Source organism: Podarcis gaigeae (genome assembly GCF_964106915.1).
Source record: "Podarcis gaigeae genome assembly, chromosome: 1".
Classification (NCBI taxonomy): Eukaryota; Metazoa; Chordata; class Lepidosauria; order Squamata; family Lacertidae; genus Podarcis; species Podarcis gaigeae.
The window spans coordinates 68,823,105-68,836,335 of record NC_139678.1 but is presented as its reverse complement, the minus strand read 5'-3'; the positions used below and the strand labels follow the sequence as shown (position 1 = coordinate 68,836,335).

General features: G+C 38.9%; 2 protein-coding genes across 7 annotated transcripts in view; one reads left to right on the top strand and one right to left on the bottom strand.

The window, feature by feature from the left end:
* Window positions 1-4,106, top strand: part of AMPD3 (adenosine monophosphate deaminase 3) — a 39,906-nt gene extending 35,800 nt beyond the window's left edge. For all 4 annotated transcript variants that reach the window (XM_083725095.1, XM_083725097.1, XM_083725098.1 and 1 more), the window contains exons 12-15: window positions 110-230; window positions 1,292-1,465; window positions 2,306-2,416; window positions 3,386-4,106. In XM_083725095.1, coding sequence (XP_083581221.1) covers window positions 110-230; window positions 1,292-1,465; window positions 2,306-2,416; window positions 3,386-3,562 — 583 coding nt within the window. In that variant the 3' untranslated portion in view covers window positions 3,563-4,106. The remainder of the gene's footprint in view (window positions 1-109; window positions 231-1,291; window positions 1,466-2,305; window positions 2,417-3,385) is intronic.
* A 1,285-nt stretch (window positions 4,107-5,391) lies between these two features.
* The window catches only part of RNF141 (ring finger protein 141), a 17,018-nt gene continuing 9,178 nt past the window's right edge, over window positions 5,392-13,231 (bottom strand). For 2 of the 3 annotated variants that reach the window (XM_083725971.1, XM_083725973.1), the window contains exons 5-7: window positions 11,419-11,526; window positions 7,539-9,596; window positions 5,392-6,840 (exon numbers count right to left, since the gene is read on the bottom strand). In XM_083725971.1, the coding sequence (XP_083582097.1) occupies window positions 9,446-9,596; window positions 11,419-11,526 (259 nt within the window). In that variant the 3' untranslated portion in view covers window positions 5,392-6,840; window positions 7,539-9,445. Of the gene's footprint in view, window positions 6,841-7,527; window positions 9,597-11,418; window positions 11,527-13,231 lie in introns of all 3 variants that reach the window. The other variant, XM_083725972.1, reaches the window with a different exon arrangement.

Sequence of the window (13,231 nt, the reverse complement as noted above, 5' to 3'; positions counted from 1 at the left end):
TGTGAGCTTGCATAATACAAGTTATTTTATAATTACTTGGGAATTAGTTACAAAGTGTGAGTGCATGATGACAATTTTTAAAACTTTGGTGTATTTTAAATTTCTGTAGGGAAAGAGGCATGAGCACCTTCCTGTTTCGGCCTCATTGTGGAGAAGCTGGATCAATCACTCACCTGGTGTCAGCATTTCTTACTGCAGACAACATTTCCCATGGATTACTGCTGAAGAAGGTACAGCCCTTTACCATCTAGTATAAAATATAACCATATAGGGTTAGAACGTTAGAATGTCAGCAAAGATGAAATATGTCATCTATAAATTTTTAAAACAATTGCCCACTGGGTGGCAGACTTGAGACAATACAATTCTAATATCCACAGTTTAGAAGCCTTCATCAGAGCTTTCCAAACTGTGTCATGATATGGTAGTGTGTCGCGCGAACACTCCCTGCACTCCTCCAGGCACTGGAAAGGGGTTAGTTTAACCTCTTGTTTTTTTAGCAGAACTGAATTACTGCATCGCGAAATGACGCAAATCTAAAAAGTATGTCACCAACATGAAAAGTTTGGAAACCTCTGCCTTAGATGTTGTTAGAAAAACAAAACTGTGTGCCCTTCTATGAGAGCAGTTAGATACGCCATTGTTCTTCTATTGTTGGGGGATATCTAGATGCCTTTTCCCAAAGGAAGAGCTTCTATAAGGTTATCCCCAGCATTCATGCAGCAGTTCTGTTTCTCATTCTCCATTTTTGGTCCTCTTTCTGAATCCACCTATGCTTTATTATGCCTGTTCTCGCTGCCTTCTTGGAGCTCAGGTCATTTCTCAAAATACAGACTCTGTAACAAGGAAAATGTAGTTTTGGTTACATATACAAAATCACATTTTGGTCACTGAACGTGGGGCTGTCATTTGGTCAAAGATTTGAGGTTTTGCATTGCAGAATCCTGGCTTTTAAGGGGCTGGGTTGTTCTAAATTCACAGTTCAATTGTTACAAACAGAATGCATTTATATTTAACACTTCAGTTCATGGTAAATCATTGGTTTAATATCTCAAGTATTTTATTTTATTTTAAATTGCTAATAAACTTTATTTAAACAGATAATTGTAAAGTACACAAAATAATAGTACAAAAACAGCTGTCACAATACTAGGAAGAAAAGGAAGGGTTAAAATGTTCCCAAGTTTAATGATTGAAGTCAAGCGTTTTCCATTTCCTCTGACTGAATATCTCCTTTCCTGTTATCTTTCTGTACCAATGAATAATGACTCTTTCTGTTATTTTTGTCCAGAGTCCAGTTCTCCAGTATCTTTTTTATCTTGCACAAATCCCCATTGCCATGTCCCCTCTTAGCAACAACAGCCTATTCCTGGAGTATTCAAAAAACCCACTCCGAGAATTTCTACACAAGGGACTCCATGTTTCTCTGTCTACAGATGACCCAATGCAGTTCCACTATACAAAAGTAAGTAATTTTGGAAGTTCACTGCATTTCAAAATGAATTAATTTAACCCCCCCCCATCAACCCAATAAGTAGCCCAGTCAAATGTATGTTTACGTGGAAGAATGTCCTTCTGCATTCCATGAGCATAGGGTTACAGGCATGATATAATATTCAACTCCTACTTAGGGTAGAATCATGACCATTAATGAACCTAAGCTAGTCATGTTTACTAACTTCAGTGGGTCTACTCTTGAGTTGGACTGGCATTTAATATCATTCATAGTCCAACAGTCGGTTCCAGAGCAATCCTATGTTAGCTGTGTGTGTGTGTGTGTGTGTGTGTGTGTGAGAGAGAGAGAGAGAGAGAGAGAGAGAGAGAGAGAGAAAGAAATACTGTCATTTCCTGAGGCCTGTTGGATTGCTGAAGCCAGGAGGACAGTTTTTCTTACCTTCCCCTCCTCTCAGTAGGAGGGAATTAACTATGTCAGTCCCAGGACTTTGCATAGTTGAGGATTCTTTTTGATGGGGTGCCAAGGGAACAAGGGAACTTAGAATCCTGCAGGTCCTCAACCACTCATTTCTAATGACTCCTCACCTGGCTCTTGGCTGGCTTTCTGTTTGCTTCCTTACTTTGTGTTTAAATCCTAAATCTTGAATACATAAACATATATATTGTCTGTCTCCAGGCATACCTTCCTAAGAACTACAACTCAGTTGGCAATGATGTCTGCAGTTCTCAGTAATTACCTCACCCCTTGAGATGGTCCAATAACCATTAGACAGTTGTCTTAACAGAACTTATTTACAAGTATACGAGTGTATTTACATAGCTAGTAAATAATTATGTTTTATGTTTGAAGGAAGCACTGATGGAGGAATATGCCATAGCAGCTCAAGTGTGGAAACTGAGCACTTGTGACTTGTGTGAATTAGCAAGGAACAGTGTACTACAAAGTGGTTTGTCACATAAGGTAAGTTCCGTGCACTGCAGGAAGTTCTGTTTTGTATGTGCTGCTGTTTGTGTTACACGTCAAGCTAGAATCTGAGTGCAGCTGGAAGCCTGATCGAAATGGGGACTGCAGTCACGTTGTATTAAACATGTGGATGCATATTTATCATCTGATGATAGTCTGAAAGTTGAAAGGGAAGCCAGTGGCTGAGTATCCTGTTTGGGTTTTTTGACAGAGGGAAAAATCGAGTGATTGACTGCCCAGGGTTAGAGAGTGAATGGAGGCCAAGTTATATCACAAAATGGTTACTACATGGTGGCCTTATGAAATGGCTCCCATGGAATTGTCTTAAATCCATTTTGTGTAGGAACGCATTACAAAGACCAGAGAAATTATTCTCTTACCTCCATAAATCCCCCCTGTGCAGTGATATGGAATCATCCCAGATCCATGTGTTTAGGCACTATGCAACATGTACAAGGAAGTTGCTACTGGAAGCTATTCAAAGCAGCCTCCAGATGTCAGCCATTTTGGGTCAACAATCCCTCAAAATATGGCATTACAACTGAAGACCGTATTACTGCCATCTACCGTCTTCTCCTCGCCCTCAGCTGCTGTTTCTTTTTTTGGCAGTTTTTTCCTCTGCCAGAATAAATGCTGCTGCTGAGATGACTCCCTCCATGGTGTGGGTGGTTAACATGTTGCCCTCCAGATGTTGCTGGACTTAAACTTCATCAGGTCAGCCAGCATGGCCAACACTTAGGTGTGATTAGAGTTGTAATCTAACATCATCTGGGAGCAACCACTGCTCTCTGGTCCCCCTCCCTCCCCTCCTCCCTCCCCCTCCTTCTTGCTTTTGCTGGGTAGGAGAGACATCTCTTGTCCAATCCAAGCCCTAATGGGTTTTTTAAAAAGAAAAAAAAGCATTACCTTTAAAATTCAAAGCAACTTTAAGTTGATTATCATCTTTAAACGTTGTTTCATCCTTAGGAAAAACAGAAATGCATAGGGATAAACTATTCCAGCGAAGGGCCTGAAGGAAATGACATTCGAAAGACTAATGTTGCACAGATTCGGATGGCTTACAGATACGAGAACCTATGCAACGAGCTGAGTTTCCTAGCTGATGCAATGAAGACAGAAGAGATTACTGCACTGTCAAAATAGCCACAGTATCGTGTAAAGGACAGAAGCCTATGAACATAACAGGACTTGAGCATCTGCAGAGGGGAGAGCTGCTTGATGATCAAGAGTCTTACGTTGTGTCAGACTTGGCTGCCAAGTCCAGTTTCTGTAAGCATAGTTAGGGCTGCTGTACATATTCAGATGCAGGGTCTGAATCTTCTTTATGCTGCAATTAACGTTTAAAAGTGCACTCCAAATCTAGGCATAATATTTATAGTGTTTGCATCTGGGATACGTGAGTGTCTGCTTTGAAACAAGCAACATGCTGCAGCTTCTGGTAGCACACATGCACCTCTTTTGCCATGCTTAGCTAGCAGTAGGCAAGGATCTATGGCACTTTAATCTCTAGTTTGTGTACACTCTTTGATCTGTATTGCAATGAATGTAGGGAAGAAAAAATATGACCAAAGAGCTGCATGTTTTTCCTGGTTGCACATGATAGGAAAACCTATTCACCACTTTTGTCTACATTTTGTCTGTCTATACCCCACAAAAAAACCACAATAAATCGTAGGTGCGGCCATTGCTCTTGTAGTTTCATTAAATCTTTTAAATTGTCCTTTGGTGACTAGCAACATCAGTCATAAATGTTTATGCTGATTTACCATTATGTTTTCTTATGGTGCACTGGCATAGGGTCTGAAACTTATAGAGCAGTCCTATGTATGTCTACTCAGAACTCCTCTCTCCCTTGGCTGTCCAGCACTGTTCAAATCTGTCAGTCCCTGAAACGTAACCCCCACGTAAATTGCGGGCTTACTGTATTAAGAAATTAAGAGAGTATGTGCAGAAAAGTCAGCATTTAAAACTCCCCTTAAGGCTGCTATACACATGGTCACATGGTGTGTACCAGCTGTGCTAACTAGGAAATTATATAAGATTTCTTAGTTTTGATTAAAGGTTTATGGTTGTTTTACATTCTAGTGAAACAGAATGGCTGCTATGGTAATAAAACAGTGTCACAGCACCTTGTTGCACTGGGGAAGCTATTTACATACCCCTGTCATAAGGCTTGGGTGGAAATGTATGTGATTACATTAAACAAAGAACTACTAAATATTTTAAAGTATTAGGTTTCGTTCTCCAACGTAAAACACTATCATGAGCATCTTCTCACAAATCCATGGAGTAGGTTAAGTATAGGGAGAGGTTGTTTTCCCCCTCTCACCTGTTATCTTTAGACTGACATGCCTACTCTGTGCACTAGGTAACTTAAGCAGAAATCCTAAACATGAGTCCTACTGAGCTTAAGCATTTATTCTTGAGTAAGCAGGCCTAAGGATTTGTGGAAAGTTCACACTTTTGAATTATTTTTATTCTTATGGAATGTCCTACCCTTGAACAAGCATTTTTGAACAACCAAGGACAAGCATTTTCTTGACAGATCTTCATTATAGCTAGTATACAGTATTAAGCAATGTTTATGAATTGTTTCCCAGCTGGAACCTCTGTATTCTAGAAGGCTAAGATAAACAGGGTCTTTCCAGAAGAGTCAAAATGAAGATTATATTCACTTGTAATCAATAAAAATGGTGGTGAAAGAATGTGACAAATACTACCCTAATTTAACTTTATCCCTGAGGACCTACAGTAACACTTTAGAACTAAAGGAAGCAATCTATCACATCCGTAGCCACTTTTGCTGACTTTTTATTTACTACAGCACCTAGGTTCCAGTGTAAACCCCTGCATTCAGGGACCTGGTGCCTATGAAGCCAACTAATTTATGGAAATAAACACAACAGTTTTCTCTATAAGAAACGGTTCTCTTCTGAGGTCTGGTGGCAGGATTTTCAAGTATTGCACAAAGCTGAAGGAGACTGAAGTGTTTATTGCACAATATTCACAACAATATAATACATTGGAAAGTTTAATAGCTATTAACACTCTTTATCAAACCCTTAAGAAATATTCACATTAATGCAAAACAGGGAAGTAATGCATTTTTTTCTTGCGCTACACATAATTCAACTTTTGCTGAAAATTCACTGTTTAAAAAAGTCATAGTTCTAAAACTATTCAACATTATTAAATTGACAAATCAAGTTTTCTTCCAATATTGAATTATATTACAGTTTTAAACATAAATGGTGTTTTTGGTGGTAACACATACTGGGTGAAATCCAATGTACAGCAAGGATTTCTTGCTTGCATAATGGACCATTTCTCCCTGTGAGCACCCTAAATCTGTCTGACTGGTTCTCCCAACTGTGCAGCAGATTTGAGGGCACAAGGAGCAGTGGGGTCCCACTGCACGAGCAGAAACCCTTGCACTATTGGGATAGTTTAGCTGATTACTGCTCATCTGTAAGTTCAAGCAGCTTTGTAATTTTGCCATGTGCAGGATGTCTGTCAAGAGCACATGGGAAAGCTGCTCAGTGATGAACTGCATCTTTCTCCATGGGCTTCGGAGTAAACTCTCATAGCCTTAGAGAGCTGCCAGTCCTTTTAATACTCAGAGACAGGGACAAAACTACAGTGACATGGAGGCAGAAGAAAGGAACAGTAGTGGCACAGAGGAGTAAAGTGGCCTACATTTTAACAAGATACATTTTACAGTACTTCCACCACTGTGTATACTTATTAATTTAAAATGCTATACATATCACAAAGTTTACACCTATTTACAAGCTTCATTATTAGTGTTAGAATCAAAAGTACCCCTGCATCTTTACATTATAGACTATATACTCATAGCCTTGTTAGTATTTCAAAACAAGCCAGTTTGTTTTTGTAAGTTTAATCATTAACACACCTCCACTTCTACCATGCTTTCTCTTCTCACCTTGTTTGAACAATCCATTCTATGGCTTATGTGGCAGAAATGTAGATATGTTTTGCTACACACACAGCAAGTCACAACAAACCTTTATTTCTGGCTTACTGCTCATGGGGAGGGGGCAGGCAAGTTTACAATTAAAATGTCAACTTATTGTGACATGCAAACCGGGCCAATTTCAAGCTGCTTGAGTCTGGTATGCAGGGCTTTATCTAGGACTCAATGAACTCTATTCAAATTAGTCCTACTTCAAGTACACTCACTGAATATAATGAACCTAAGTTAGCTATGTCCATTACCTTCACTCCTTCACTCTGAGAAGGACTAGCATTGAATATTACCCTAACATTTAAAAAAATCAAAGTATAAGTCATATTAACAACAGATAAGATCATCTTTACTAAAGAAGGAAGACTTAAGAGCTTACTAGGTTTAAAACACTTGCTGTTAAAACATTAGGCACTTCTGCCAATTCCTAATACTTTGGACAAGACAAAAAAAATTCCTTCCAGTAGCACCTTAAAGACCAACTAAGTTAGTTCTTGGTATGAGCTTTCGTGTGCATGCACACTTCTTCAGATACACTGAAACAGAAGTTTCCAGACCCTTCTATATAGTGAGAAGGTGGGGAGGGGTATTACTCAGAAGGGTGGTGGGAATGGGTGATTGGCAGATAGCTGTGATGAGCCTGTTGACGACTCTTAACGACTGCAATAGGTCTTATAGGAAAAAGCAAAACTTTACTACAAAGGAATTTCAGAAATAGACTGGAAAGAGAAGCTGCTGAATTGCAACTTATCACCAAACGTAAAACCATGGAGAGACCTGGTCTGAACAAAGACATTGGATTCTTATCTCATTATACATGACAAAGCCATTTTTCACCTTCTCACCCCTTGCTTTTTCCTGTAAGACCTATTGCAGTCGTTAAGAGTCGTCAACAGGCTCATCACAGCTATCTGCCAATCACCCATTCCCACCACCCTTCTGAGTAATACCCCTCCCCACCTTCTCACTATATAGAAGGGTCTGGAAACTTCTGTTTCAGTGTATCTGAAGAAGTGTGCATGCACACGAAAGCTCATACCAAGAACTAACTTAGTTGGTCTTTAAGGTGCTACTGGAAGGAATTTTTTTTGTTTTGACTATGGCAGACCAACACGGCTACCTATCTGTAACTTTGGACAAGGGTGGGGAAAGTTAACATGATCAGTTTTACAATCAACAAAAAAAACCCCCAAACCCTTCACTGTTCACTATGATTTTAAACACACTGAAGTTCATCAATTAGCAGTGAGAACCATTTCCAAGAAAATTATATCAGGATTACAACCTAACACTGGTCAAAGATGTCACTGAATTCAGTAGTCTAATTTGCTGTCTAATTCCTGATTTTGGCAAGTCATTATAGATGGGGGAAACAACTTGAGCCATATTGTAATTGTCTAGATTGAACTTGATGGCTTCAAACAAGCCAGAAATACCTATCATATTCTGTACTGCAAAGTTCAGATATATTCTACAACAAGTCTTAACTAGTATTTTAAACCTGCAAGTAACTTGAAGTATCTGCAAAACTTTAACATAATCTCAAACAGCAGTGTTACAATTCACACATTTCCAGCAATCCCAGGTGTGCAGCAGATAAGGGTAGAGCTTGGCCAAAAGGGTATTTGCAGACATTGCCAATCATGCTGCCTGCAAAACCCCTTTCAAAGTGCAGGGCAAGACAGCATTTGAGTGGCTTCTGTGAACATTCTCAGAAGCTCAACTCCAAGTCTTATCTTGCCCTGTTCTTTAAAGGAGGCTTCTGTACACCCCTATGGGCAAAAATGTCACTAGACATCGTGACGTTAGACAACTGACAGGTGTGCAGCTCCAGCCACTGGCCACCTGCCAAACTCCTGCACAAGGTGGGGGCGTTAACAATCTGGACCACCAGGCTGGAAAGGTTCCCCATCCCTCCTCCAAGCTGTCATTTAAAATTTTCCATAATGCCTCCATACAGAGTTCCTCCAGGATGCTGTTAGAAATGTAAAATGGTTGCTTGCAGCCATCTGACACTAACAAAGTAATCTGAGGGCCCAAAAGAAGATAATCTGCTGAGTGCCACCCTTAAACCTGGATCCAGTCCTGGTACCAATACTCCTGAGAACAAGTAGTACAGGCTTCAGGTTTACAGATTCCATAAGACACTGAAGCAAAACAATTGTGGTCAAAGAACACATTCCTTCTTGTTACAGTAAAGCATATTGCACCTGTAGAAAGGAGTCTAGCACCATCTATTTACCTCAGATCACCATCTTGGTTTTTTATGGTTATAATGGTGATTTAACAATGGAAGTCTAGAAAAGCTTGAAAGTCAGATGCTACGCTGTGTGATCAGAAACTTTGGGTCGCCTGTGATCAGCAAAGGTATGAACACATTTATTTCTGAATGCAAGCAGCTCTGGCTTGGTGAACCAGGGAAGTTTTTTGAAGTTATTTGATGTTGACTAGACAACTCATTCTCCCTGAACAAGAATGCAAAAGCCATTTTATCAAAATTGTGTGCCATCAGAAAATTTTGTCTCAAAACAACATGCTACAATTAGTGGTGATTAAAGGAAGCATTTGTCAATACTAAGCAAGCCACAAGGGGCCAGTAGATGTTACTGAAATGTAAATGTGGGACAAATTCCTATTCATGTAAGCAGGCAGGCATGAGCATACACACATACTTGCATAAAGAAGGATTGCTTCTGAGTGTTAGAACAACAGGCCCTCAGCAACTTCCCACATTCTTCTGGACCATCTATAATGAAATTCAATTTCAACAAATGATCACAGAAGAGCTTATACTAGAACTCAAATATTAGCTATTCCAGTGTCTCATAGAAAGTCAGAAAACTCTTAACATATCCTTCTGCAGGTGCTACGTGCAGAGAAGTTATTGATGAGCATTTAAAAATATAAATGTGTACAACTGGCTCATAGACAAATGGTCAATTTTAAAGACGTACAACTTTTATAGAAAGCAAAAGAATGAGGAAATGAAACAATAAATGAAATCTTTTAAGATTTCAAGGCAATGGGCTTTGTTTCTGTCAGGGTCTGTGAGGCTGGCCTGCCTCATCTACCATGTTGAGTATGTAGGTAGCAATATCTTCTTCTGTAGGTGCATCTGATACCACCCAAGAATCATTGGCTGCAGTCACCTGCAGACGACATATAGGGCAATTCCTGTGGTGACCACTCCTGTGTAACAAGCCAGAAGAAAAAAGTCAGTATCACACAATTTAAGAAGTATTAATAATACCCATTGCTACCTTTGCTTATAAGATAGAATGGAATATTACAGGCATGACTAGAGAAGATTTACTGCAGTATGTTAGAACTACCATAGAAGAGAAATATCCAAACAATCCTCAATACATGACTAGCATGCCTTTTCTTGAAATCCACCAAGGAACAGTACCCCTATAACTGATTATATTCTGTTGCTTTTATCATTGGGAATTTGCCCAAATAGGATCTTCTCCAATTATTAATCCAAAGCCAACCTTTCTGTAATTTAAAACCATTGCTTTTTCTAGTGCTTAGGGTACACAAAGTCAATCTATACACCCTTAACTTCCTTTTTTCCTGTCCCCCCCTCCCTTTTCCTCTTATGACCTCCCTTTGAAATCTTTCAATTCAAAGGACAGCACTGTGGATTCTTCCCAATTTGTGAACATCCTGAAGCTGTTGTGTCAAAACTGAACAGTATTCTTGCAGGAGGTATTTAGCAGTGTCAGGTAGACTGGTAACATCCCCTTCCAGAGTCAAATAAAAAAAAATCCCTGGTAAAACAACAGAGTGCTGTGGTATGAAAGAACAATGCTGTTTAATGTTCATCTTGGAAATCACTAATGCCCAAATGTTAACAGAGTTCCGTGAATGTTTTTATTAAAATTTTATTCTAATGGGGCCCTCTAGAGATTCCTGAGATTCCATTCAGTTTTCAAATGGAACTGGCAGCCCTGTTTATCTTCGTAATCTAGACAGACTAGAACATGAGACTTTAGTTATTTAAAAAAAGTCACAAGATTTTAGGCTCTAAATCCTGAAACCAGATTACATAAACCATTTTGTCCAGTTGACTATTTGCTCAAGCCTAGTTTGGAATAGAGTCAAGCTGCATCTGCTTTGCACCACAGGTGGCTGCTACCCTAAGTGCAGAAGCTATCTTCCCTGCTGCAATTCTATTAAAGACATATCATTTCTTGGATACTTAGAAGCTGTTTCCTACACAAAGCACCATTAGTTAAAGGTATATGAGTATAATGTGCTGTAATAATTTCAAAGGGTTGTATTCAATCTTAGTCATACTCAAAAGTATGAAATAAATGGACATGACTAACTTAATTTCAATGGGTCTATTCTGAGTAGAGTTTATACAGATACAAACCACAGTTCAAAATACCTTCAAGCCTTCATTTTTAAGGTTCTGAAGTAACTCCATACTCAAAACAGAGCAAAAGCTCCAGTTTGAAACAGTTTCTCCATTATCTGAACACTGTCAACATTGGGAGTCAAAACTGTGCAAAAGCACAAACTGACAATGCACACATTTCTGCTCTGCCCTTCCCCCATGCACTGGTCTGATTGTGGGGGCAGAGATCCATCATGTAATTTTGACTCACGCTGGCTTCAGCTAGTGCAACTGTTTAGTTGAATTCAGTCCTTTGTTTTAAATATATATATGCAGACTGATGCTAACATGAACAGCAATTTGATTTGACATTAGCAACTTGCCAGGCATTTGTCCTGAAGGGTTTATCTTTTAAGAGATTAAACAGGGAATGCCCAACAAAGGAACACATTTTCTTTACAAAATCCAGTTCGCTTGTTGCTCCCACATAACACATCCCTTACCTCATGCTATCTACCAAAATCAATTCTTTCTATTCTTGTTACAAGACAAAGCTAGTGATGTGTTATTTCAGTGCTTTTTGGCAAATTTATTCTAGGGAAACTGGTCAAATTTCGCAGGACGCCTCACAAAATAATGCAATCAGAGCCTGTGTCACAAACTTACCATTTATCAATGCATTTCTGACAAAAGCTGTGAGCACATGGCAAGATCAGATCAGCTCGTCCGTCCATGCAGATGCAACATTCTTCCTCATCAGTCAGCTGTTTCACCCTACAATACAGATAAAACTATTATTCCCAATCATAGCAATTAGAAGTGGGATAAATTTATATTTTGGCATTGCTCAGCATGTTTCTTCTGTATAAACTTTTATTTTTGTTGTGCGTGTTTGTATTTCATAATATGATGTCCAGCTCATGGGTGGCTATGCCACATAATACCTACTGCATTACATTTAGGTTTTCTGGCCTATCTCAACTGGTCTGATCCAGCAATCTCCTGTTGCATGCAAATGGAACCTCTCTGCATACAAAACAGCTGCTCTCTACAAACAAATCCCATATAAAACCAATACATATAAAACCACTACCTTCCGGAGCACAATTATAGAGAAGAGAACTTTCTCAAAGGGAGGTATATCCCACGCTCCTCTTTAATGGCCTTCCATAAACTATCCAAACCAATCTTTGTAAACGCAGCTTTTGGCTTCTAGATAGTTGTTTCACTGAAATAGTTTTTTGTTTCTGCTTGTTTGGAATAATCTTTATTGCTGGTACGTTGTTATTGCTTTTCTACAGTTGTTTTTAGTTTTAATGTTTCTTATAACTGATGTTATATGGTTTTGTTATATGGTTTGATTTTGCAGTTAGTCGCGTTGAGCAAGGTACCAATGTTTTAAATAAATAATAAATCAGCATAATATATGTTGAGTGTTAAAAATCAGAGCATATTGCCCACAAAGGGTGGATTCAATGCTCCTCCACATTTGTAAGTGGGCACAATTCATGTGGGCTAGCCACCTTTGTTCTTTGTGCATTTCTGCATATATACATGCATGGCTATTGGTTCTACTTCATCTGAACACAGGAAAATGTATTTTGTGTCTGGTTCCAGCAGCTTCCAGGCAGAGCATTTTCAGGCCTGTCTTTCTGGATTGGGGACAAAATGTTTGCAAGATGCAAGTTGGCCAAAGCACTCCCATTAAACAGTATTAGTACTAGCAGTAATATGCATCATTTAAATGCAGAGACAAATAAAATCATAATTCTCCCCACTAAGAGTAAAGAGAATGTCTAGACAACTGTCAATGCTGGGGTTTGCTTCACTACTGGTATAATTTTGTTGTTGCAGCTCTGAACACAAAATAAAGCTAACGTGTGCATGAAAACACAGAACAAACAGCATTATTATAATATGCACACAAGATCATATTATATTCCACTGCCCAGAAGAAAACATTTTCCTACAGCAGTCAAGTTCTTGGCACCCTATTTTTGGTACATGAGATCAAGAAATTCATTTTAGGTCCTTGAATCTATTCCCACTTCTTCTGTACTCTGTATTTATTTTTCTATGATCACATGTCAACTGCTGTTTTCCATTTGAATATTTGATCTAAATATCAGGTATTTTTCATCCCCTAAGATATATCTGTACACAAAATTCACAGCCACTAAAATAAATCACTGTTGCACAAATGTGCACCCAGGGTTCAAATCAATACTATATTTTCATATTTTCCATTGTTGAGGAATTTTATCTATGTAGCAATTCTCTTCTCAAAACAAGAATCCCTCTATATTGCTCCTAATTAAAAAGATGTTTTATTTACATTTGCCATAAGCACCACTGGGCATTAAAACTACCTTGAACGGCTTGCCATCCCTCAGGACTAGCAAACACTCATCACTTTGAATATCTAAAACAAAATAGGCACAGATTCCAGTAACTTGCTGTCCACTCATTAGAAAACAGG